Raw genomic sequence first — 27,361 nt, 5'->3', positions numbered from 1 at the left:
GTTGCTCTTGCAACCATTCAAGCCCCACTTTTTTGTCGACAGTAAATACACACGTGGATAAAAAGAAAAACTCCTAAAACTCCTGAAAACTTTACCTCCTAAGTTAAAGATGTTACTTTGCACAGTTCATCCTTGCTTGAGCGGATTCCAGTGTGCCATGCACATTTTTTAACCATTTTGACATAGTAGTAATCTTGTTATACTCAAATAAAGTACTTTATTTTAACAACAAAAAAAACATCATGATGTGAGAAAACAAGGCAGAAAATAGAAAAGAAATGGTCATGTTCGAAGATGGTACCGTGTACATCGACCTCACAAAATGTACATTCTCAATGAAATATTTTTTCTTATTATTAAATGTTTTATGCAAATAAAAAACATCATATATCAAAAGTGATTTTTACTCAGTTTAAGTTGCACTTTGCACTTTTTTTTTTAACATGCTGGAAAAAAATGCTAAAGGTGAATACTGCGATGCACTGGACTGTTTGCTCTTCCAAGGTCCGTTCACGTGTGGATGAACTCTAGCCATGTACTCTGCTGCATTCCTAATAATATTGTCAACATGTAACCTGATCGTGATTTTTATTAACATACTCTACGTGAAAGTGGACGATTGCAATGTTCTGGATGTTTCCTTTGAGGTACAGCTTGCAGGTAAACGTTTTTGCTAACTTGTACTCGTTGCTCTGTGTGTTCCTCCCGCAAAGTGTCACATAGTGAAGGACAGGGTAAGGCTTGTTAAGAGAGTCCTGCATGAGTCTTGAGGCCTCGCTGTGGCCCCCTGTGAGGGACCATGAGGCTGTTGGTTGCAGGCCCCAGCATGAGCGATGTGTTGTCCCACCCCAGCCAGCGGGGGCGCCACCCACTAATGTCCTGGGTTCTCACCGCCTCACACTGACCGCAGATGGGCCCCCAGACTGAGGTCTGACCGCAGAATGAATGTGCAGCCCATGCATGCTACTATAACCCGCCCGTACTCGTGCACACATAAGGCATGCCACTGGGGAGGGGAACGAGTTAAGTGATGGGGGCGGGACTCCGTCCACTTCACCGTTTGCTCCCCCCCAAAAGCTGAAACCAGTCCATCAACCACTGGCGGAAGTCAGAGAGCTGCCCTGATCATACTCCTGTTAGTAGAAATTTCCGAAAGAACAACCTGCCCTGCTTTCAGCTTTGGGCCTTTGCCATTATTTACAAAAATAATACTGTATGTGTGATGACTAAAACAAAAGATACATTAAAAAAATTCATTTTTTTAATCAATGCTGCATGAACCTGCAGTCATTCAATATACAGGCTTGCTGTAAGTACGAACTCTTAGATGTCAGCATCTCCCAAATAATCTTTGCTCATTGACTGTTTTCATCATATAAGATTCCTTGCCTTGTCGTCCCTCAGGATCAATACTCGGCCTGTTCGGTGCACAAACTTTCCACTTTTGCTTTTTTTCACGTATGCGAGATTGTAGTCCTGGGTACTTCCCAGTCTCTCTCTGCAATTTGGCATGGAAACACTTCCCCTTTGCACACTAGTGTCTAAAAAAAGACGCAGTGTTTTCAGAAAGAAGTTTCCCATGCCCCTACAGCTGCGTCGTGCTGGGCCGTGTTTCCGTTCAGACCCCTTTTAGGAGTGTATATTTCCATATGCCAATGAGTGTCACAGAAGCTTTTCCGCATTTCCACCCTGGGCATCCATGACATGCTCGACTGGACCGCTTGGTCATTTCCGCTAGCACTTCTCCAAAAATCGATGGAAGGGATGTGCAAGCTTCCTGCAGGGCTGGGGGTCCCCCCTGTTGCACTTCTCCTGCTCTTCTCCCTGCAGCTCCTGGGGAGAAACAAGTGTGTTGGCTGGACGCACCCAACCGGACGACACTGGGACACATTGCATTTTGGCTCTAAAAACATGAAATGTGGAAAAATACTTCTTAAAACATCTGCAGACCCCTGAAGTTGTAATTTCTCTGAATAATTTCTACTGATTCATGTCTTGTTACAGTACCTGAAAGCAGAGTATGTCTCACACACACACAACCTCTAAACCACTTGTCCCATACGGGGGTCACAGGGAGCCAGAGCCTAACCCAGGGCATAGGGCTGGAGGGGGAGGGAACACACCCAGGGCAGGACACCAGTCCATCACAAGGTACCCCAAGCAGGACTTGAACCCCAGACTCACTAGAGAGCAAGACCTGGGCCAACCCACTGCACCACCATACCCCTTCAGCAGAGTATGTCACCTGTATTAATCCAACATAATGTATTGGTTGGTAAAATTTTAAGTGCCTTAGAATAAAGGCTAACTGTGTTCCACCTTGGGTGATACAGCTGGTGGTGGGGTGGTTAGACCTGCTGCCTTTAGTCCCAAAAATTTTAGGTTTGATTCCCACCTCTGGCTGTAATTACCTTGAGGAAAAATACAGTTGACCCTTGAACTGCATGGATCCACTTACATGTAGCGTTTAAATATATTGTAAGATTTTTTGGAGATTTGCGACAATTTGAAAAAACTCGCAGACGAACCGTGTAGCCTAGAAATCTTGAAAAAATTAAGAAAAGTTGAGTATGTCATGGTGTGTGGTGGTGCAGTGGATCTGACTGAGTCCTGCTCTCGAGTGGGTCCAGGGTTCAAGTCCTGCTTGGGGTGTTTGTGATGTGGGTATGCCATGAATGCATAAAATATCTATAGATACTAGTTTATTTTATCATTTACTACCAAAAAATATACACATAATACATATAACACTACAGTGTTTTGTATCATATAATACAATATTGATGTAGGGACTGACAGACAGACGATTGATCTTGTAAACAGACGTTGTAAACTTACGGTACTGATAAATACAGTACAATACTGTAAATGTATTTTCTCTTCCTCATCATTTTCTTAATAACATTTACTCTTCTCTAGCTTACTTTATTGTAAGAGTACAGTATGTAATACATATAACATACAAAATATGTGTGAAAGATCATAGAGAATATTGATGGTCTTCGTAGCTTGGGTTGATGGTTGAGGTGTGCAGTTATTCACCGAGCTTGGCATTTAGGTTGCAAACGTTTGCAACCTAAATGCCAAGCTCGGAAAACAACCAAACACCTCAAAATATGTGTTAATCCACTGTTTATGTTATCAGTAAGGCTTCCGGTCAACAGTGGGTTATTAGTAGTTAAGTTTCCGGGGAGTCAAAAGTTATACATAGATTTTCGACTGCACCCCTAACCCCCGCGTTGTTCAAGGGTCAACTGTACTTACCCTAAATTGGTCCAGTAAAATTACCCAGCTGTATAAATGGGTAAATAATTGTAAATTGCTTTGGAGAAAAGCATTAGGAAAATATAAACAATTGCTTTTTAAAGTTTTTATTTTACGTGAAAGAATTTTAAGTATGGCTTTCCCAAGGTGTTTCGTATATTCGAGAATAGAATCAAAATAATTTTTTCCTTAGTTTACCTCGATTTTTTTTTTTTGTTGCAAAAAACAATGAGATACACCACCAACAGAAATGGACTGTGGAAATGTCAGAAGCGGAACTGACAGCAATAACAGTAGAGCCGCATTGCGAGGCTTTGTGCATTGTCCAAACTCTTCCCTTTCACACTTCTTGGCTCCTTCCCCACATGCAGCTCATTAAGCCTCACGCCATTCCGTTTTGTCTCCTTTCCCTCTGCGTTTGTCTGACGTTTGTCTATGTGTTTCGTTCGGACTCCAGATGGCTCTTTTAAAAGAACAAACAAAATCCAATCTGTTTTTGTCCCTTTTGGCCTTGGAGTTCCACCACCTTGGACGGGCCGGACTGCCTTTTTTTGTGCACGAAGCCCGCCCCCTACCTGCGACGTTGCACGCTGCACTTTATGTTCCCCGTTACCCAGACAAAAAAATACCTTACTAGTAACTGTTGAAGCCCCACCGTACTGGACAGTGTTCCAAGGCACCAGAGCGGAATGTGTGTGCACCACGTAGGCTGGTTTCTCACATTTTGGACCAGCAGTGCTATCAAGCCTCAAAACGTTATTAGGATTAACATGCGCTCCAGAGTCAAAAACGGCAAAGCATCTTATCATGATATCAAGTATCAGACATCTCTGTGCATCCAGGTGGATGAGGGCTGAAAGTAGCAAGTCCTGTGTCCATCGTGGCCTGGGGTCACCTGTGCTGCCACTTGGATCTGTACCACCTGGCACTGTTAAAACTGGACGTTGCGGGTAAACACTGTACCAGCCCACTTCCCGTATGACGAGAATTAAAAATTAAGACTTAGATAAAGAAAAATGATGTTTATTGACACAGTTGACACACTTCCTCTGTGACTTTAACAGGTTCATTTTTGATTCTGATATGTTTCCATATATACAGTGCTGGAAAGTATGTGCACCCTGTTGGGATGGTCATTATTCCTGTATGAAATATTAAAGTATACTAATAAATCTAAATGCTAAGTCTTAAAATAAATGTAGAAAATGAGTAAATTGTAATTTACACACCTGGTTCTAGTTACCTGCTTCGTTTAACCAATACAACTTGGGTTTCACTTATTTTTACACCTGCACTACTTGTATGTTTGTACTACACATGATTTCCTCCATATATTCCAGCATATTGAATTGATCATTAGGCAGCTGTTATGTCACATGAGAAACAGTGATTTACAGTTAAATAACCATTTTGTGGTAAAACTAAGGGACACAAGGGCTTCACATACTTTCAAACAGCACTATACACCCCTTCATGAATAGTTGGGCAGCACTTAAAGAATGTGGAAGCAATTAAGAATCTACTGAGAATGGGATATGTTTGTAAATACATTCCTGCTGACATTTCTCTTTTGATGGAGTGTATTTATACATAGTATCTGCAGCAAAGAAAGCTTCACGTTGGAAAGTACAGCTGTTCATTTGTGTGGAGAACAATAGCGTTGTGGCAGCGAAGGTAACAGTGCCCTCTCGTGTTCACATCAGTCCCTGGGCTTCAGGAGTGGGTGGGCGAGTGTGTTGCTCTTCCTTTCGCTTAATAGTGACAAGAGGAAGCAGTGGAGACAGGTGGAGACATTGCCACTTTGAAATTATTTTGGGGCTCCACTTTGCCGTTGTGCTTCTCCTTCGTACATGAGCCCGGTGGGAAACAGTCTGAAGATCTCAAATGCACACAGGCGCACCAAAGAGTCATGGGACTACACCAAGCACCCGCACCACATACTCAGTCAATGTACTGACCCACTTAAAATTTGTTAGGAAGGAGAAGAAGTGCAGTTGAACTTATCACGATGTTCATGATGTTCACCCAATCACCTGTTCTGAAGACTGAAACGTATGGTGCCTATAAGGGCTGGTGGTGGGATTGTCCAGGTCTGGTAAGATCAGGAAGGCCCGGCTATAAATTATCGACAGTATTGATGCTGGTGTTCAACAATTTGAAATGCTACGTACCCAACTGAAATATGAGTGGCTGTTATAAATAGCCTGGGGGGCACCTTCTCCGGGGTGGAGATCTACAGGCTCATTAGAAGGAATGGCGGATAATCTCTTTTGTGGCAGTCTTTCAACCTTATCCAGGATTTATAATTCAGTGAATTATGGGTAGTGCTTTTGGGCCTGCGCTGCCCCATACGTCAAGCTGTCAGGGGAATGTAGCCCCGTCGAGACACTCCGCCCAAGCCCCGATGCCAACTGACTCCATTTATTTCACCTGTGTTGGAAAGCCGACATCCACAATATTTATGCAAAATGCTGGCTTTTCTTCTTCCCCATTACAGCAACCCCCGCTCCCTCCCACCATCGCCATCCCAACTTCCTTCAACAACAGATGGAGGAGATTACATTAAAAGAATAAATGGTGGGGGAACAAAAAAAAACTCCCACTGATGAATGACAAGGACCTGGCGCCCTCCATCCAAAGTGGACCTGTACAGCGTGTTCCATCAGCTCACATGGCCTTTCTTGGCTAAGCAGGGCACAATGTGGCTCCTGGAGTTCTGTTTTCGCTCCTCGGTGGGTCCCTTTCTGCATGAGCCTGTCGCACTTGCGTGACCTCCTTCATAGGAGGCCAGCGGCAGCAGTCACGGCCATCGTACGTTGACTATTGCCAAGGCTGCGGCAGTACACCTCCTCAGGAGATGTCTGTGTTTGACCCCAGTGAGCACTACTGTCACTTTACTGTGCTTTCTGTGACTTTCTCTGCTCTCACAGCCCACCCTAAACCATAAATCTGTTGTTTTTATCTGAACTGATGCCCCCCACTGTTTGGGTGGGTGCAGGTCTGATCTCTACTCAGTCAGTGGAGTTGGCATGTTCTCACCATGTTCATGTGGGTTAACTCCAGGTGCTCTGGTTTCAGGTGGATTAATGACTCTGGATTGGCCATAGTGTGTGAGACTGTGGGTTGGCAAACCCTGCCATGGACTGGCATCTCACTGGTGTGACCCTGAATGAGGATACATGGTTACCTATAGTGTTTGTACATTTACATTTATTCATTTACCTGACACTTTTCTCCAAAGTGACATACAGTGTTAATTTACTTACAATTATTTGTCCATTTATACAGCTGGGTAATACCGCTGGAGCAACTTTAGAGTAAGTACTTTGCATAAGGGTACTACAGCCAGAAGTGGGGATCAAACCTTCAACCTTTGGGATCAAAGGCAACACCTCGAACCACTACATTACCAGCTGTCCTCATCCCAGCTCCCCTCAACAAGAGATGGAGGAGATTCCAATAAAAGAATCAATGGTGGAGGGGTAAAAAAAAAAAAAACTCCCATTAATGAATGACAAGGACCTGGCGCTCTCTATCCAAAGTGGACCTGTATAGCTGTACATATATATACACTGTACCTTAGATATAGATGTAGATATAGGCATAGATATTGATACATGTAACAGTGGATATTCATTTTATGGATTCAAGGTTATTTTTTGTGTTGTAACAAAATAAGATTAGACTGTGCTGGGCACCGAAGGTCTTTAAGCCACTGTAAGGCCTTTGATAGCTGTGCCTGAAGGAACCTCCAGATGAAACTGAATACAGCCAGTTTGGGGGACTATGTCTGAGACTTCATATGCAGTCTTCAAGTGCTTCAAGCCCTCCCGTTGAATGGTCTCCCATACCATGCCTGTTGGAGACGACATAGCCCCACGCATCGTTTTGTGTCACTCCACACATCTCCAGCCTTGTTACTTGTGCTCTGAATACACCAGCCTGCCCTTATGACCCCACAGCAGAAGATGAGAGGTGCAGCTAGGTGGGGAGATGAAGACCATGTCTCAGCACCAAACAGTAACAAAGAGAAGATCAATTGATTGACTAAGGAATGCAATTTTATTTTTTCCAACTTCTTCTCCTTGAACACTTACCATTACTTGTAAGTCCACTACAAGATCTCTGCGAGGATGGAAGAGCCTTGTGATGAGGGTGACACTAGAAGAACACACTGGTTTTCCTGCAGGCAGTTTGCCTTGTGGGATATGACGCTTCCAGATCTTTCCAGACAGTCTACAGAAATAGCCATTAGACTGAAGGTTTTCCGTTCCAGATGGCGTGCCGTTCACGTGGACCAGAAGACAGAAATAAGTGGCAATGAATACATCAGACACTGAACCGATGTTTCTCATACGGCTGCATCGTAGCGCAGCATCAGCCTACCCTTCATTTCAGTAATTTTACTCTGCTTCCACCCAACCGTTGCCGTGTCTGTGTTTCGACTCGGTTGCCATGGAAAACGGCAATCTCTGGATCGAAGTGCCATTGGAGCCACGACGCGAACGGAGCAACATAACAAACAGTCGCCCTCACGCTGGAGTGCTCACTACTTGCCCGTACACATGCCGCCCACAGGTTTTAGCCCCCATGCGCACATACGCAGAGACACACTCACACACACATACACAACCTTAGCCCATGGCTGAGAACGCCCAGTCCGCCAGCAGACCAGGCTAATGAATGGAGCTCACTGGCATAGCAAAACGCTGTCACATCCGGTCAAGTGAACTCCCGGTGATGCCTGGGTGAGTCATTGCTCTGGTGACGGCGTTGCTGCGGCTGCGGGGCACAGTCAGAGGCAGGGGACAGAGATTTCTTTCACAGTGGCACATGGGAGCAAGCTAGCAGCCCATGTACTGTACTGCTGTCGGGCCACATCTAAGTCATGTCCTATCCTTTAGGCCGCAGAAACTTGCGGGCGGGCAGTGACAGACTCCCATCCTCAAAACGCTGTCCAGGAACACAGTACAGTACCGGCAGTTCAGAGCAGTATTACCACGTACTCCAGCTTTAGGGCTCTGCCTATTGCGGTGTTAATCCACGCATTCTGCCGTATCCCTCAGTGCGAACGTGTGTATGTGCAATTTGAAATTTGTTTCTTGTGTATTGTGTGAGCTGCAGATGCTGTTGTAGTGCATTGGAATAACCACTGTAATTCTATTGTGTGTTTGCAATTGGAATGTGATCTAATTCAAAGATCACTTTTGGATTATTCTGGTAAAAGACATCAGTGACTATCATACTCCCTAGAGGGCTTCTTTTCCACTGGAAAGCATCTGTAAATTCTCTCTCTCTCTTTCTCTCTCTCTCTCTCTCTCTCTCTCTCACACACACACACAGACACACACACACATGCACATATTAATTTGATTTTGGCACATATTAATTTAATTTCCTTTTCCTATTTCCTTTCTCGTTGTCATGACTATGCAGGTTACTTTATTGAATCGATCTTGGCCTCACTGTGTTTTAGCCAGACCTGTTTGATGAAATTGATCCCCGGGAACGTTAATGTAATTGCCAATGAGCAGACTGTTGCTCTGGTTGTTTTGGGATGATTTAGAGAGGATGCAGTCCTACACCCTCAACCATTACTCTTCCATATCTTGCGGTGGGCTGATGCACCAAGTAGCAGTAGCGGAGTCAGGATTAAAGGGACCGCTAATCCTTCCTGGGAGTGTTTCCCAGGTGCCTGAAAGCTGTGGATTGTGCAGCTGATTTGCTTTAGATTAGTCAGGATTGACGCCAAGTCTATTCACACCATCCGAGAACGAGCGCCCTCCCCCAGACAGAAAATTCCACACAACTCCGTGTCAAAGAGGAGCCTCATCGCTGCAGTGGTGTGGATTTTGCAAGGGGTGCTGCTTCTGAGAGGACCTCCCATTCGGGCTTTTTATCCGTGTAACTTCGCGAGAGAACGGATTGAATGCAGAAATGCCGTTTTTTGGCCCTGCAGTCGAGTCCTTTTGCGGTAGCGACGGCCACCTGTAATAACGGCTTCTCAAGTCTGCAAAAAACAGATCTGTTATTTTGTCCGTTATTCCAGCTGTGATTTCTTCATGATACAACAGCATGACAAAACCCCAAATTAGAAATCCTTCAGAGACCCTTTGCGGTTCAGGGAACCATTTGCGCTTTCTGGAGGTGGTCAGCTGAGGGAACACAGCAGGGAGGTGCGAGACAGTGGTCTGCGCTGCACTTGTGACTCCGCTTTGCCAGGTGTGTGTGTGAGCAGCGAATGCGCTTAAACTCTGCTTCGGCCTCGGCCGTGTTTGAGTGCATATCGTTCTCTCTCCTGCTGAAAGGAAAAAATTCTGTTTGTGTTTTTGTCACTTGTTTCTTCCTACATGTGGTGAACTACACTAGTCGACCCAAACTGTGCCCGAGTGCTGCGTTTATTAGTGGAGTGTTTCTCGGAAAGCTCGTCCTCGTCGCTCTGTGGAGCGCGCGCCTGCGTTTCTCACCTTGTTATGTAGGTGGGGAAGTCACTTCCATGGAACCTTTCTTCCTGTAATCCTAGTTCCCGGTCCGCGGGATCAAATTCAGACTTTTTTCAGAGCTTTTAGAAAAGAGAAAATGATTTCTGACTAAGCAGAACTATTTCATTAAAAACCCGACCTGTACAAAAACAAATTTTACAGGTTAAAATCCATACTATGATTATGTGTATCATATATGATGCACACACACACACACACACACACACACTATCTGAAACCACTTGTCCCAAGCAGGGCTGTGGTGAGCCGGAGCCTAACCCGGCAACACAGGGCACAAGGCTGGAAGGGAGGGGATGCACCCAGGACAGGACACCAGTTTGTCGCAGGGCACCCCAAGCGGGACTCGAACCCCAGACCCACCGGAGAGCAGGACTCGGTCAAACCCACTGCACCACCGCACCCCCTCATATATAATCTAAAAGTATATATTCAAATTCATGCATACTTTTGTCCATCACTTAGAGCATTTCTGCCAGCCGGCTTGAGAACAGAGTAGTAGCTTCTGTAAACCCAGCACTTCAACGTGAAGCCTTTAAAAGATTTCCTGGCATTGCATCGGGTACCAGAAGGCTTCCAGTGAGATCAATTGTTTGGCCTTGCTGCTCTCTCCGGCATATTCAGAGTGGAATAAACACACACACACACATGCACGCACACTCTCGCCAGTGTTAGTTAGAGGATCTTAATGGACCGGCAGACAGTCTGGCTGAAAATAGCCTCATCGATGTTGCCTTGCATGTTCCCAGCCCTGTGCACGAGTTTCCATTTTCCATCAAAAGTAATCTGAGGGAGGAGAGAGGAAGACATGAAAAAAAAAAAGAAACTGTCAAGTTATTTTTGGAAGCTCCATCATTCTCCTCTGAAATGGACCATTACTGATTTGATTGTGATAATGGAGAGAAACTTGACTTGTAACAGGAGGTTGCTGGTTCAGTTCCTGACAAGGGTGCTCATACTGAGCCCACATGACTCCAGTCAACCTTTAAAATAGTGCTCTGCATGAATGAATCTGCAAAAGAACTAAAGAAAAACATGCTGATGGAGCCCACATTATACTTTACACATATACTCATTTTTAAACTGGGATATTTCGTAAAGCAATAGATGAAGGGCCAACGGAAGGCGCAGCAGTTGTTTGCCAACTCTGAATTGAATATGAATATATTTTGGTCTGTTCCTTAATCACCTCAAATGTACTCTACTAGACACCATAAGTTTCAAGAGGTTTAACCACTGCCTCACTGTCTGCTTCCCAGCATTTGCTCACTTTTCATAGTGGATGCCCTAGTGCTCTTCTCCACACTTATGTGAAGTTGCTTCCATGCTGGGGGTTAGGGTTAGGGTTACGGTTTACGTCACTAGGCACCCGAGCAAGTCCTGTCAAGGTTGTCCAATACTTTTTTGGGGACATATGAACGCACGTTCAAGGAATCTCCCAGCCTGCGATGCCAAAATCTGATAAAAAGCCAACGTGAACAAGATGAACCTCTGACTTTCGAAACAGTTCTGTGAGGGGCTGCTGTGCGCCAGATTGGTGGTGGACCTGGATGTGGGAATGCGAATCTGTTTATGTATTACCGCAGAGCGGGGGTTGCAAACCATTTGCTGTATTTTTCACTCTGTCGCAGTTATTAATTTCTTGACTAAATCAAGGATGCACCTCACCTGGTGTTTCCACTGCAGATCAGGTGCTAATGCAAAGGTTTTGTGCTCTACGGGACCAAGGCTGTAGTCCTTTGCTCTGCTGTTATACACAAACATCCACCCCTCCCTTTGAGGAATGAGCTGCTTTTAGTTCCTTGAAAGCAATACAAGTTCTTCATTTCTAAAATACATGCAGAAGGCTAAAAGTTTTGATACAATTCTTATTTCTCATCAAATGTACATTTCAAAAGAACGTCCTCTTTATTTGTAAAGTTGACTTCTCGTTTATGAATGAAAAAGGCATGGAGGTGGTCTGATTCTTTCCCCGTCTGTTTGCTCTCCCACCTCCACCACCCTGCCTCCCGACCCTAGGTGATGTGGGTGTGCAACCTGTGCCGCAAGCAGCAGGAGATTCTCACCAAGTCAGGGGAGTGGTTCTCCGGGCAGGGCGGTAAGCCGTTGGCGCTGGGCGCAGCTGTCAGTGACCCGGCCATGTGCGGCGAAGCGCTGCGGGACAAGAAGGTGCGCTCTCGCTCTCAGATCCCCATCGGATCTGCTTCCGGCTCCACCGGCGAGGCTCAGCCACCTGCCCCAGCAGATCGCTCTACGGGACCAGACGCGGGGCAAGCCGGCGTGCCTGTGCTGCGCTCCCGGAGCGAGCCCCCCAGGGAAAAGTAGGTCCTGTTGTCCCCGTTGTGCTTCCCTCCTTTTCTGTGGGTTACCCATCCTCTGACAAAATGGTACTGAGGTCATTTTACTTTTTTGCACTGCTTAACCGCGACCATCTCTCACTGATGTATTTTCCCCATCTTACTACAGCATCCTGTCTGTCTGTCCTATCAAGTGGAAGGAAGAAATATGTTCTGTGCATCTGTAAAGATTTGTGTTAAGAGGAGACCACAGTACACTCTACACAGTGGAGTGGGAGAACGAACAAACTTTTTATTCCTTAGGAATTCCCGCTCTTAGAAATTTATTTCTATAATTTCTCCTTATTTCCGTTCTTTTACCTGAACCGAGACGACCAATTTTCCACTGATGCACTTTAAATGTACAATATTTCACAAGCTGCTCTTGACTTTTTCAATCCATTTTACGGAAAGCGTGTTAATGTTAGAGGCCACCTTCCTCAGAAGCCAAGTCAAATGTTTCGTCCTATGAAGGACTTTCATGTGTTGCTTTGTTAAAGTAAGTATTGCTGTAGACCCCATTTGTATTTATTGAAATAAATTTATTAGGATTATGCAGTGGTCTGGTTTGGCTAATGTAGTTTATATTCACTGCTAGCATTCTAGATGGACTTCTGTTTTCATCTGGGCTCTGAACCCCACAGGAAACGGCCAGTGTCGCTCCATGAACAGAACGGTAGGACAGGTTTGCGAGGGGAGAGACGGCGGGGGCCTGGCCTGCTGCTCTCCCAGGCGTCGGAGGACCGGGATCTGGCTGAGCGGCGCCAGGGCCGGCGGCTGGAGAAGGTGCGCTCGCAGGACGAAGGCCCCGCCGAGCCCAGGGTCAGGCCACAGGGTAAAAGGCCCGAGGATGAGCAGGAGCGTCAGCGACGGGAAGAGGAGTTTCAGACACGCTACCGCAGCGACCCCAACTTGGCGCGTTACCCGGTTAAGCCTCCACCCGAGGAGCAGCAGATGCGCTTCCAAGCCGAGGTGTCCAAGGTCCGCCACGAAAGGCGCCACAGCGACGTGGCTATCAATGAGGTGGGGCTACCAGAGGGTGAGGCCACGGGCACAGGGGAGAGACCCAAAGGCCGGATGGGCAGGGCTGAACGTAAGGCGTTGCTGGAGAACCAGCGTTCCTACTCAGTGGACAGGACCGCGGGGGGCGGTGGTGGTGGCAGCGGAGCTGGGACACAGGGTCCCCCTTCCACGGCAAGCCACGGCCCCCAGGCTGCCCCCGTGCTGCGGCCTGGCCCCGCAGGCCTCAGGGAACCCCAGGAGTGGGGCAGGAAGGGCCACCCAGAGCCCGGCTCAGCTGCCGTCCTTCGCAATGCCAAGAGGGAGAAGGCAGAGAGCATACCACGCAATGACTCGCTGAGCTCCGATCAGTCCGAATCGTTGCGGCCTCCACCTCCCCGCCATAAGCCCAAACGTGTGGGCAACAAGCGCCAGATGTCTGTCAGCAGCTCCGAGGAAGAGGGTGGCTCCACACCGGAGTACACCAGCTGCGAGGACGTAGAGATAGAGAGCGTCAGCGAGAAAGGTGAGTCTTCATCTGCAGACTTCTCAGAAAACTGGCTCTAAACTCCTTAGTGTAATGGGCCTTCAAGACGTCTTGTTTTCAGTGAACAAATGCAAGCGCAGTTGCAATTTGTAAGCGGTCACAGCCTACCTGACATTCACGTTGATTATAAGATGCAATAAAGGATGTTACGTTATTCCCCCGGCGTGGTTGCGTCGGACCCAAGCGCGAGGCACAGGAAGCTTGGTCAAGGGGCGGTTCAGTAGACGTTGTCAGGGAACAGTCAAAGGGTCACCGATGTACAAACGGAATCCAAAGGGGCAAATCCAAGAAACAGGCGAGTGATCAGGCAAACCAATGAGTCGGAGACGAGGAGCAGGGCGAGGAGCGCAAGTGATCAATAAGACGGAACAAGGTATCGCATCGGGCTATGTTCCGCAGCCCCTTTTTAAGCTTGTGCTTGCTAATTCGAAGCAGGTGTTTCCTGTTGCGCAGCTGTGGGGGGCGTGACAAAAAATGTTGAGTAACCAATGCAAAGTGGGCTTTGCCTTCATTAAGGAATGTAGTATTTGAACAAAAAGGCACACTTTGTTTTTTAATAAAAATCTGTAATATTAACCCATTATCCGGCATTCGGGAAACAAGTCGTAAATGATTTCTTGCTTGATTGTGCATGCTCTAAAGAGGAAGAGTCTTTTTTTAATAGAAATAAATACTCATGATAAATTGACAAACGGAAAAAAATATTGAAGGCCTTGGTCTTTTAGCCAATGGGAGGAAGGAATGAATGTGTTTAGTGACTGGAGTTACTCAAAAGCCACTTAACATGGCAGCATATTAACACATACAGGAGTAGGAATGTAAATAGCAGAAGCAGTATGGGTTCGATCCAGACCGGATAGCAGACGACACGCGGCTGCTGCTTCACGGCTCCACACGGCTTCTTCCGAACCGGGAATATAGCAATGATTTCTCCCCATCCTGGATTAATTGGTAAGGGAGTTCAGAATGAATCTGTCACCAGAAGTCACATCTGGACCTCTGTGTGAAATTTCTGCATTTTTTCCAAAGCAAAACTTGAAATGATTTACCTATTTATACAGCTTGGTAATTTTTAACGGCGCAGTTCAGGGTAACTTCTTCGATCAAGGGTCTTGGAGCAGAGACTGGGACCATTCAGACCCGGGTCCTTTGAGTGGAAGGCAGCTGCCGTAGCTGCTGTGCTATTATCTACACCCTCTTTTTCGATCAAGTTCTAGACCGGTCGCGTCTGATCCTTTCGTAGAGAATTGAAAACAACGGCTGTCTATGTTGCTCTTTGTAATGTAAAATTTCCCTTACTTTTACCTCGTTAATTTTACAAGTCACCTGGTAAAATTTTACCAATTTTACTGATATGCATTTACGTGTTTGAAATATTTTTACAGACACAGGCAGGAATGATTTATAAAGTACACATATCATCTTTTGAGTGGTAAGGAAATGGCTCAAGAAAGATTTTTACCCTTAAGGATTACTGTAACATTTGAAAGCTTTGTGACCTTTGAAACCTATGGAATGATCTTACTATATCCGATGGCAGAGTAAACTCCAGTTCTTAATAATAAGGTACAGCATACTCTAATTTAACTCATTTTAATTTTTACTTTTAACTAACTTTAACTTATATATTTATCTTAAATGATAACACTGTTTTTCGCTGTCACGGAGAACTCTTGTGTACATGGTTTGCAGATAGGACCCTTTTCACACCTGTGATCGTATTATTTTGTAAAGATGGAAAGTAAAGCTTACTGATGTGCAGAGAGCTCTGATGTGTGGATGTGTTTCACGTCTTGAGCTGCTTGTTCCTGACGCATTTCCATAGTTGTACCTACACTGGGTACAGCCACAGTCCACACTTCTGATTTATTTGGTTTTATTTTTGGCAGCATTTAACTACAACCAAATATTAAAAATCATCGTAAACTATGGTCTGTATAAAATGAATTAAAACTTTTCACGTAGGTGTATTTCATCTTAAAAATGTGCATAATTGTTTTCTTTTAGGCTGTCTTACAATTTTACATTGTTAAATAGAAACTCGGAAATATTTTTTGAACCTGTGAGCTGATGATGGTCATTGTTGTGTATTGTGAAAGTACATTTTCTGTAGTTTCTTAAGAGAGTTTGCAGCCGAGCTATGAAATTTCAGTTTTCGGCTGCAGCTTTCTGCAGGCTTCATGCACCTGACAGTCAGTGGTTGACTCTCAGACTGTGAATAATTCAGGGTGCTGGGAAAGGGACTCGTTCCCAAGCTATGACGCTGCCCCCGCGCACAACAATTCCTTTTAGGGCCGTGCAACCCTTCCTCTTAGTACTGACCAGTGGCACCTGTTTGAGGTTCACGAAGAGGCCACATTAAAAGCCCTCCACTTCCTCCCCTCTCACACACCATGACCATTCTGACCAAGGGTGTTTAGTTTGGAGGGGCAGGGAGCTAACATTGGGAGTGTTGTGCCGCGAGCCTCCAAGGCTATGCCCATCCCTGTGGAAAATTATCTGCAGTCCGCAGCAAGTTTTTGGGCAGTACCCAGCAGGCAGCTCTGGTACTTCGGACCCCCTGGTGTGTGCATGTGGATGTGGGTTCACATCCTGGTCACCGTGTGCAAAGTTTACATGTTCTCCTTTTCTTTGTGTGGATTTCCTCCAGGTGATCTGGTTTCCTCCCACATGTGCCTCTGGTAAATTGGCTGCCCTTTGTCTGTGTATTGCATTGCATTGCTGCATAGACAGGAGAATGATTGTAAGTGTGTAGTGCAGTGTATCTAGCACTGTAAGTCATCTCACACAAAGGCATCTGCTAAAAGAATAAATGTACACATTTCACTGTACAACTGAAACATGTGAAAGGAGTATATTATTCGTTGTTGTTTGCTAAGTTTCTTTTTAGGCCGGTTACTGAATTAGGTCGACGAAGCGATGGAGCCATGGTGGTCCGCCTCGGGGAAGAGCAACATCATCATTTTTTGTGTGCAATATTAAAGCTCCATAATTCACTTCTAACTAAGTTCACCAGAGTCTTGGCAGTAATTGCGCATTTATTTATTAACCCCCCTCAAATGCCCCCTCCCCACATCATCATGGTTCCGATCCTGATTTTAAACCAGATAAACTTTGACCGTGGTGAGAAAATAAGTGGAATCGGGGTGATGAGCTTTTTTAGTTGACTTAATACCGAAAGAATGCGGCGGGCCGCCCGGAGGGGTGTCGTTTGCGAGCGCTGCACCGTCCTGCCATGGCACAAGGGCCTAAGCTGCACGTGCATCCTGCGCTGGGCTCGCGGATAGTTTTACTGTCTCAATCAAGTAGGTCAAATGAGACTGTAAAGCCTTTACTGCGTGCAGTATAGTATCTTGTTACAGGGTTAGACAGTTTTAACTGGCAATACTTCCCAGCCGTATTGGGTTGTATGGATTGGGGCCTTAGAGCAGTGTGAGCCATAGCTGTGTGTGTATTTTGCTTCCTATAACATGCTTTGCTGTGTAAGACCGATAGGATACTATACGTGTGCTGTATAGAGACTCCTGGATATCTGAAGGTGTAATCTGGGTGTTGAAGCTGAATTTATATTTATAGAGAGATATTTCGCAGTTTATGTGTAGGATGAAAGTTTTTGTTTCTGTCTTTGTTTGGGCCCTTTGCTGTCAGTAGTCTCATGTGGCAAAAATGTATAAGATAATACCAACCTGCCTCCACCACCACTTTGTTAATACAATACAGGTGACCCCCGACTTACGATGGTTCGACTTACGATTTTTTCGACTTTACGATGGTGAGATGGTGATAAACACACACACACACACACACATTTTCAGAACCGCTTGTCCCATACGGGGTCACGGGGAACCGGAGCCTACCCGGCAACACAGGGCGTAAGGCCGGAGGGGGAGGGGACACACCCAGGACGGGACGCCAGTCCATCGCAAGGCACCCCAAGCGGGACTCGAACCCCAGACCCACCGGACAGCAGGACTGTGGTCCAACCCACTGCGCCTGGTGATAAACATTCAGTAGAAATGGTACTTTGAATTTTGAATTTTGATTTTTTTCCCGGGCAAGTGATATGCAGAGCGATACTCTCTCGCGATGCTGGGCAGCAGCAGCGATCTGCATCTCCTGGTCTGTCGTGTAGAGATGTACATTACGTGTATTAAATGCGTTTTCGACTTACGATATTTTTGACTTACGATGGTGTAGCACGCCGGGGCGGTCTGAAGGGGGGGCGAAGCTGGGGACGGGCCAACAGCAGCTGAATTTAATCAATGCCCCTATTTCTTTCCCCGCCCCGGCCAGCGAGAGGGAGAGAGCGACTGAGAAGCCGATGCGGGAGATGACCCCGAGACGTCGGCGAATCAGGACACGACCCCGACCCCAAACGCAACCCTCCCTTGCGAGTGCCCCCACCACCTACCGGTTCCCTGTGCCCCCGTTTCCCCCCTTTCCCCTGTCTGTTGACCCACACAACTCTGAATAAACCCTCCCCCCCCCTTTCTCGCAACCCTCGTGACTGTGCCGGCACTTCTTCCTTACGGATGGGTTTCGGGGGATGTAACCCCATCGTAAGCCGGGGACCACTTGTACTGTATTACTGTTTTTATTTAGGCTACTTCAAAAATTGTTGTCTCTTTTTTGCGTGCAGTCGGTGTTTCGCTGGATTGTAGTGCTCAGGTTGAGTTTCATTCAACCGCTTCCTCAGCTGTAGGATCGCTCAGTTGTGGTGAGCTCTGTATCTGTGGGTGAACACCCAGATATGAGTCCCTACTTGGCCATACTGTGCATTGTCAAGAGGGGCTCCATGCAACATAGACGGTAGGCAGTGGTAGTAGCTGCTACTATCCTTTCGAAGGACCTTCGTTCAAAGCCCATCTCTACTAGGGTACCCCTGAACAAGGTACTTTCCCTGAACTAATACAGTGAACATTACCAGCTGTGTAAATGGCTCTATTATTATAAGTTCCTTTGGAGAAAAATGTCAGCTAAATAATAAGGTGTAGGTGTAAAGATAGGCAGGCTTGTATCTCCTTGAATGGTTGAGGTAGTTGGACAGCCTTTTCTTACTGTTGTCAGTAGACACCTGTGTTCTGTGAGCCCCATACACACACATACTGGCTGAAGCCGCTTGTCCCGAGCGGGGTCACAGCAAGCCAGAGCCTAACCCTGCAACACAGGACGTAAGGCTGGAGGGGGAAGGGAGACACCCAGGACGGGATGCCAGTCCGGCACAAGGCACCCCAAGCAGGGCACAAACCCCAGACCCACCACAGCGCAGGACCTGGCCAAACCGGCTGCGCCACCGCACCCCCATACACACACTAATGTAAACAAATGGATATCAGTCAGTGTGTCCTGCTTTTTATAAGGGTGTGTTCAGCTCGTGCTACTGGGCTGTCAGGTACAAAAGACTTTTGTCCCAGCTGGGCATTGAAGCACCTGATTTAATGATCTGTCTTTGAATCCCTTCCTGAGCTCTTACTAGTGTAAGGGGAGCATGAAAACCAGCTGGGCTTGACCCTGCTCTGTGAGGTCCCTCAGGTGTACAGGATCCAGGTTTGGTGTGGTGCACCTGGTCTGCTGCAAAACGAACCGCAACGTATTTAACAACAGTCATGAAGCTCAGGGAAACTAACGCTACCCTGCTTTTCAAAAGACGGTGCGTCATGATTGCGTCTTTGCCTCGGAAAGCTTTTGCACTTCGGCTCAGTGCATCTGGCATCTGAACACCGGGACAAGTTTTGCCGAAATAGAACCTATACATGTTATAACATTTGAATGGCTGTTTATTTCCCTTTCCCAGCACACACAGAGATACCTGCAGAGACTTGCACGGAGACTTGCAGTGGAAGAGCACGTGGCGTCTCCCACTGCTGCGCTACATTGCAGCACGTCCGATGCCACGTGCCTTGTGCGAATGTGCAGCTCGGCGGCGCCTGAGCGCTCTGTCCCCTTTTCCCTGAGGTCCTCACTGATCTTCTCTCTTCTCCTTCCAGGTGATTGGGACCCCACATTGTGGCATGTGAGTCCAAAACCGTTGACTCCCCCTGCTCCTGATGTGTGAAAGTACACCCCTATAAGGAACAGCATGGTAGAAGGATTAATTTGGGAATAGGAGTCCTCTCAGAAGGACTGCAGTGATTTCAAGTGTACTTTTAGTTAAAATTTTAAGTGGACAACAGTTAGTGTAATGGTTGAAACAGGTGTAGTGGGTGTTGGCTTAGATACCAACCTTTAGAGAAGATGTAATACTTCAGCTCATTCTTTCTAGCATACTGAACTGTACAGGCCCCAGACTGCTGATGGATGGATGGATGGATGGATGGATGGATGGATGGATGTCAAAATTGTACTTGTAAAAATTGTAAGCAATATTGGTAGGTTTAGAAAAAGATTTAGAGAAAGTGTGGAATGCACAGTTTCTTCACCCCATACATTCTTTGTGTTGTATAAATGTAAAGCACTGCTTTTTAAGGAATGCTGAGGGTCTCCTAGAGTTGTAGTTCTGCCTCCTCCCTTAATTCCAAAATAAAAATGCCATGTGCTCCTCCATGAGCGCGATTTGTTTGCCCCCTAGAGGCAGTGCAGAGCTTCGGCACCAGTCTGTCACGTTGTCATGGTAACTGCAGCGTAACTCAGATGGAAAAAAAAAATCCAACCAAGAGAACATACCATAGCACAAAATAGTATGCATTACTCAGTGTGTTTACGTGCCACATGGAGAGACATCTGGTGATGATGTTAGAGCAGTGCTGGTGTTGGATATAGTTCAGTGGAAAGGATGTGTGTGCATGTTCAAAATAGATACGGCTGTGCAGTATGTCCTGTAGCATGTGTGTATCCATGCAAAACTCATCTATCATAAGATTCAGTATTAATCACATGAATATATGTCCATGTGTATATTTGTGTGAGAATGAACAATATATTTTACTGACCCTCTTCTAATAGCATGATGATAGATTTTGTGGGGGCAACCACATGAAACGAGGGTTTTTTAAAGATGCTCAGATTTTTTTTTTAATTTAGTGTCTTCTGATTTTGTCAGCATGAGGTGAGGTTCAGCGTAAAGTGCCCATAATGACAGCAATACAAATGTGTGCAACAGTGTTCACGTAGACGTACATGTACCTGGGTGTTCGTATTCATGCGTGTCTTCGTGAGGATATGGAAACGTTTCAGTTTATGAGTTTTTGAATATGCGTGCGCATGTGTATTTCTTTGTGTGCGAGTGCATGTGTGTGCGCACGCATGCATGCGTGTGTGAGGGTCAGCTCAGGGTGGGTTTTCCTCACTGGTGCAGTCACGTCCACGCACCCGTCCTCTCCAGCATCCCGTCACATGGCAGCCGTCCAAGGAGGGTGATCATCTGATTGGACGAATCACTCTGAGTAAGAGGACTGCGATGCCCAAGGAGGCTGGGTCCCTGCTGGGGCTCAAGGTGAGGGAGGCGACAGTCCTGGCGTGTTTCACCTCATCTTCCCTGACCCCACTGCTCCTTCACACTGCTGGCATCCCTCTCACCTGTGTGTGCAACACACTTCAGAATTTGTTCACTTTCCAGACTCCTTTCTTAACGATTTACAAAACTTTACTGACAGCCGCAGTACAGAACTGCAGTCTAAAATTGCTATGACAATATTTTGTGAATACGGTTATGATTTATTCAGGGTAATTTACAAAGCTGTCATGACAAGAAGCCATTAGAGCAGTTATGGAGAAACCTGAAGCCAAGTAATATTGCAGTATACTGCAGCAACTTGAATCTAAACCCTGCATTTGATTTTTCGTCCTTTGTTACTCATGCTGAAAGTTATTAAAATAAACAATATATTAGGATTAATTATTCAGCATATTTCGTATTTTGTCAGTTGAGTCATATAGCTGACGTGGCCACTAATTTATTTAGCTTTTTTCCCCATTTAGCAATAGCATTTTTTTCAGTGTGGTTTGCCAGAGTCACTTGTTGGACTGGATTTATGGTGGCAAGTTGTTGCACTGAAATTTGCCAATGTGTATTGTGCGACTAAATTAAATTTTGCACTTTGGCAATGTATTTTCCTCTCGATAGTAGAGTGTGCTGTGCGAACAAGATGAAAATGTAGCTATCTGCATAATTTCCGTTCTCAAAGAGAATACACAGTGAGCTCATGCTGATGCATACTTTCCCAAAACATGTATGAGTGATACTCTGCTGACAGTGAGCCTTCCTTACATAAGTTAACAGTAACTGGTCTGCTATAACTGTTTGTGACCGACAAGTGCCCATCAATTCCTTATATCATCCCAACCCAGGTAATTTTGTTACAAGCTGAGTTTTTTAAAAATTATTGCTTAAAAATACAAACACAGTGCAAATAGAAACTGCCAAAGGAAGAGATGTTGCAGAAAAACCTTGAAAGAAGTACAAAGCTTGATATTCTTTGGGGCTTTACAAGTGCTGGAGGTTGAGATGGTACTCATATAGGGATGGCTTGTAGTGTAGTGGTTCGCATTGTTCCCTTTTGGCCCAAAGGTTGCAGGTTTGATCCCCACCTCTGGCTGTTTTACCCTTCACCAAGGTACTTACCCCAAATTGCTCTAGTAAAATTACCCAACTCCATGAATGGATAAGTGCTTGTAACCTTAACATTGTAAGGTGCTTTGGAGAAAAGCATCAGCTGAATGAATAAATGCATGTAAATATAGTGGTTGAAATGCAATATGTTTTTTGTTAGATAAGATTAATCTGAGTATTAGTTTTCTCTCTCCTTATTGATGTTATAGAAACCACATAACAGATCTTTAAACAATATAGAAAAATCATTGAACATTGATCATTCATAATTCTACACTGCTCTTTGCACAACGTTTGAGTATATGATCAGTACCAAAACAGATTTAAAGCTCTTTCTCAGTAGGTCTGCAAAAAGAGCAGTTTGATCTCAGTATTTCCTTTCAGTTTCTTAAAATAGCTTTTAGCTGGGAAAAATCTGTTAATTAAATTATCCAGTATTTCTCTTTCCATATTTACAAGCGAATATTTAATTGGCATGGTTCGAACAATTTTCCCCTGAAAAGGTTTAACAAAACTGCTCATACAGATTACATTACATTATGGTGCATAAAGAATTGTGGCATCTCTTCGAAAGGAACCTCATTTTTCTACTCTGAGCGAAGGGGCAAGGCAAAAGATTGTGAGCTGAGGTGGCATCAGGAGGATGTGGTGGAATGAAGTGATGCCGCTGGACGTTGGCTGACCGCAGTTTTGCTGTCTCACCGTTCAGGTAGTGGGAGGGAAGATGACGGAAACAGGCCGGCTTGGCGCCTTCATCACCAAAGTTAAGAAAGGAAGTCTCGCTGACGTTGTGGGCCACCTACGAGCAGGTGGGCAGGAACTGCTGGAGAATGGTGACTTATTTCTCTGTTGCAGGCCATCAAAGTTCCGGCTGATGGTCAGTCAGATGTTTGCTGTGCAGTATCTTATATCCATCAGCCCTGTGTGTTGCCTGAAAGGAGCAGAGGAGGTTGTCTGTAAAACACTTTTCTGCTTCCAGGTGATGAGGTCCTGCAATGGAATGGAAAGTCGCTGCCTGGAGCAACGAAGAAGGAGGTGTACAACATCATTTTGGAATCCAAATCGGAACCTCAAGTCGAAATAGTGGTTTCAAGGCCAATTGGGTGAGTGGCCCATTCTGTCGAAAACAATTTGTATAATAATTGTGTGGGTGCCAGAGGAAGAGTTTGCCTTCGACAAAGGGGACACTTCAGGTGGTGTTGGTGTATGGAATAGGTTAAAAATGTTTACTGGTCGTTACGCAGAAGACAACCGAATTAGCCAACCGTTTGCTTCTCTCCTACAACATCCATCAAATTAGAATCCAGTTGTTTTCTCTCTTTTTTGAACCTGTCATATTTTATTTATCCGCAATCTCTGATTTGTCTTCCCCTTTGCTTAAAAGATGTATTCATCGCTTTCTTTCCAAAAACTTCTTGAGAAGGGTGTATAGAGCATATCAGTAAGTAGAACATCTGCAGTGGTTGTGGTCCAAGCCCCTGTCTATCCTCAACCCATGATCCTCTCTCAGACCTCATGGCAGGGACACAGGTGGGAGTAGGGTAGGGGTGTGGGTGCAAAAGTCCCCACTTCCTTCGCCCACCCTCCCTCGTGTGCGGGCACCCCCCTTCCTTGTTCTAGACCCAGTGTGTCTCCACGATCTTTAGCTGATCTTCGGCAGAAATGTATTGTTGTAGTGTGACAGAAATGTCATGCAAAGGCTTTGTGTTGGCAGCTGAAATGACCTGTGTTCTGTCACTTCTTCTGAAGTTGTCTTTCTTTACAGTCTGGTTTTGTGGCTCTATTTCTGCACTTTGTGTGTGTGTGTGTGTGTTTCTGTGGTGGTAAAAAAATGGTTTTATTATTAGTATGGATGACCTGAGTAGTTGAAGCTAGTGTTTTTTTGTGTGGTAAAATTTATTATATTTTCATATACGTTCTACCGCCTATAGTTCCATAAAAGATATTTCCGCTGTGAAAATATATATATCAGTGTTTCTTGTTTCATATGCATTCATAGACATTGTTTTCTTTTTTTGCTGTTTAGAGATATACCAAGAATTCCAGAAACATCACATCCTCCTTTAGAATCTAGTAAGTTTTAATAAATCGTTCATTTTCCGGTTAGACTGGCCGCATATGGCACGTCTCACTGGAGTAACGTTGTTGGAACGTTGAAGGTGTGTTGATTTAACTGCTCCTATCAGGATTTGTGCGCAAGTACCTGTGAGTTAGTTTATTTAGCCGTTATACAGTGGCGAAAGCATCGTTGTCCTTCCATTCTGAGCAGGTTCAAGTTCCTTTGAGTCCCAGAAAATGGAACGGCCCTCGATATCAATCATGTCCCCCACCAGCCCTGGGACACTGAGGGACCTACCTCAGGAGCTTCCTGGACAGCTCTCAGTGAGTTCATAGCCACTCAGGTTCTGTAAGCTCACACTGTTGCAAGCCTTAACAGTGAAATTCTGAATATTTGCATCAGCGAAAAAATTGTGTTCACTTGCTAGAAACTGGGTTTTTTATGTTTATTTATATTATATATTTTTTTCCACAAGGACTTGGGTTAACAATGTCTTCCTAGCTCTTCTGCAGCACTTCCCAGACATTTGCTTTCATGCTTCTCCCCAGTTCATCCCATGCAGCTTTTGCCCAGGTTGCTCTGGTTTACTCGCACTTTTCACTGCTGCTGCAAATTCTGTGTTCTTGCTTCAATAGTGATGATTCTGGCAATCTCCTTTTCGATATGTTCCACTGGCGAACCTGTGTGAGAAGTCAAACGTTGAGCACAGTACAATACGGCAGTGGCACACTTCGCAGTGGATACGCCTTCTAGTGTCGCTCTTCGTTCTCTGTAGTCATACAGTGTTAAATACCATAGAGTGCTTCTTTGTTTACTCATGGGCAAACACATGTTCTGCAGGTAAAATTATGGTATGATAAAGTGGGCCACCAGCTGATTGTCAACGTACTTCAAGCCAGAGACCTGCCTCCACGGCTGGACGGGCGACCCAGAAACCCATACGTCAAAATGTACTTCCTACCTGACAGGAGGTACACTGTTCTCATGTAAAAATAAATATCCTATCATAATATCTTTGTGTTCATGCGCATTCTCTGTGCACTCTCTGAGGTTGTAAACTCAATGGGTTTGTCCATGAATTGGCAGGGTTTAGAGTAGACTTTCTCTGCTATCGGTTGTGTATCGGGCTAAAAGTAACTTCAGCTGGATGCTCCACATTGACCAGAAGGTTCTGTAATCCATCACCGAAGGTGATTGTGCTATTGACTTTCCTTGTGAGTTGGAGTGTTTATAATCATTACCACCATTGACATCACAAGCACAGTACTGCTCTGTCCCACTATATCTAGATGAATCTATTGGTTCCTTGAGAAAGCAGATCATTCTGTTGGGTACTGTGATAGATGGACGCATCCATAAGCATCCTCTATCCTCATAGTGACAAGAGCAAGCGCAGGACTAAGACGGTGAAGAAAAGCCTAGAGCCCAAGTGGAACCAGACCTTCTTGTACTCACATGTGCATCGCAAGGACTTCCGGGAGCACATGCTGGAGATCACTGTGTGGGACCAGCCACGAGTGCAGGAAGAGGAGAGCGAATTCCTCGGGGAGGTGCGAGTGCGGTGCCGAGACTCCGACCTACCCCGCAATGTGTCCGCTGTCAAGCAGTGTGATGTTGTGTTAAATTTTTCTGCGTGACTCTACTCATACACGTATTACATGCTCTCATGCATCACATCGAACTGTGCACTGTGTCATTGTGGTGTTATCCTACAATGTGATGATTCTGCTCTGTAATTTTAGTGTGTGACTGAGACTGTGTGAATGTGCAGTTCATCGTTGCATCACAAGACTAATGGGGAAGGAGAGGTCCCATCATGCCACTGACTGGTAATTCCAGTGTCACGTATGATGGATTTTTTTAAAAATAATTTCCACTTGAAAGCAATCGTTATATACGAATAAAATGTTCTGACAAATTTGAAACAAAATTTAATAAAACTTACTTGTTTTGTGTATTTAGAATGGTATGCTTGCAAATCACTTGAAATATTGAATGTGATTTTTTTTTTTTAAAAAAAATTGGAATTTTGTTTTTACAATTAATAAGCCACTTTTTTCGATTTTTTTTAAAAGTTCTGGAATATATGTATAAAAAATGAATGCGATGCACTGGAATGTCTGGTCACTCCAATTTACAATTGCCCAAGATCAGAACATGTGTGGATGAAGGATATGTTTAGGATATGAAGGATATGTGCCAGATTTCTGTGTGATTGTAAGTGTGTGGAATTATATTCTGTGTAATTGTGGTATGTGAGTGTATACTGTCGGACTACATTATGTGTGTGTGTGCGCATTCCCAGTGGGATGATGCAAGGTGATATGACTACCTGTAACGCCACCTCCATTTGGGGCAGATCCTGATCGAGTTGGAGACTGCGCTGCTGGACGACATGCCCCACTGGTACAAGCTGCAGACCCATGACGTGTCCTCGCTACCTCTGCCCCAGCCCTCGCCCTACCTGCCTCGGAGGCACGTTCATGGGGACAGCCCTAGCAAGAAGCTCCAGAGTAAGTATGTAGTGCGTGGTGCTTCAGGCAAAAAAAGAAGCGCCAGACTTCTACTGGTAGGACTCCCAAACTTCAGCCTTCACCCTTCTGTGTCCTCCAGCTGTGTCCAACTGCTCAGCATACGTCCATTGTGTAAATGTGTTTATGATAAAACCTGCAGATACGGGATCAAGTTGAAGGGAACTGATACCTTTGGTTCTAGTGCTGCTGCCATCAGTAGGCCTCAGGCAGTCATCATTTTCTAAATCTCTGTCAAAGGATTATATACAGCAGGAATGCATCTAGACCATGATGGGTGTGAGTATGTGCACATATGTGAATTTTCTGGGTTCAGTCATGCTCCTGTTGATGGTGAAATGTGTGTGATAGTTTTAACATGCACAGGTGTGGGTGTGTGTGTGCGTCTGTGTGTGTGTGTTCATGAGTGTGTTCATGTGTGGGTGTCTTGCTCAGTGTTCTGTTTATGTAAGAGCTCTTTTTCATGGGTCTTGTCAGCGCTGCCCACGCAGCCGCCACAACGTTTGTGTGCGTGCGAGCGCCAGCCTTGTGACAGATCCTCTCACCAGCGCTGCTGTGTGTGTGTCTGTCCACCACT

At 45.4% G+C, this 27,361-nt stretch overlaps 1 protein-coding gene across 6 annotated transcripts in view; it reads left to right on the top strand.

Annotated features, from left to right (window-relative positions):
- rims1b (regulating synaptic membrane exocytosis 1b) overlaps positions 1 to 27,361 on the top strand; it is a 97,665-nt gene that overhangs the window by 37,517 nt on the left and 32,787 nt on the right. For 4 of the 6 annotated variants that reach the window (XM_018750970.2, XM_018750969.2, XM_018750968.2 and 1 more), the window contains exons 5-16: positions 714 to 734; positions 11,784 to 12,085; positions 12,745 to 13,625; positions 19,634 to 19,659; positions 20,941 to 21,078; positions 22,904 to 23,003; positions 23,174 to 23,297; positions 24,221 to 24,267; positions 24,461 to 24,576; positions 25,094 to 25,224; positions 25,632 to 25,803; positions 26,613 to 26,766. In XM_018750970.2, the coding sequence (XP_018606486.2) occupies positions 714 to 734; positions 11,784 to 12,085; positions 12,745 to 13,625; positions 19,634 to 19,659; positions 20,941 to 21,078; positions 22,904 to 23,003; positions 23,174 to 23,297; positions 24,221 to 24,267; positions 24,461 to 24,576; positions 25,094 to 25,224; positions 25,632 to 25,803; positions 26,613 to 26,766 (2,212 nt within the window). The remainder of the gene's footprint in view (positions 1 to 713; positions 735 to 11,783; positions 12,086 to 12,744; positions 13,626 to 19,633; positions 19,660 to 20,940; positions 21,079 to 22,903; positions 23,004 to 23,173; positions 23,298 to 24,220; positions 24,268 to 24,460; positions 24,577 to 25,093; positions 25,225 to 25,631; positions 25,804 to 26,612; positions 26,767 to 27,361) is intronic. The other 2 variants (XM_029259238.1, XM_029259237.1) reach the window with 2 other exon arrangements.

The sequence above is a fragment of the Scleropages formosus genome, chromosome 16 (genome assembly GCF_900964775.1).
Source record: "Scleropages formosus chromosome 16, fSclFor1.1, whole genome shotgun sequence".
Lineage (NCBI taxonomy): Eukaryota > Metazoa > Chordata > Actinopteri > Osteoglossiformes > Osteoglossidae > Scleropages > Scleropages formosus.
The sequence above is the reverse complement of the archived record's forward strand: the minus strand, read 5'-3'. Positions and strand labels throughout refer to the sequence as shown.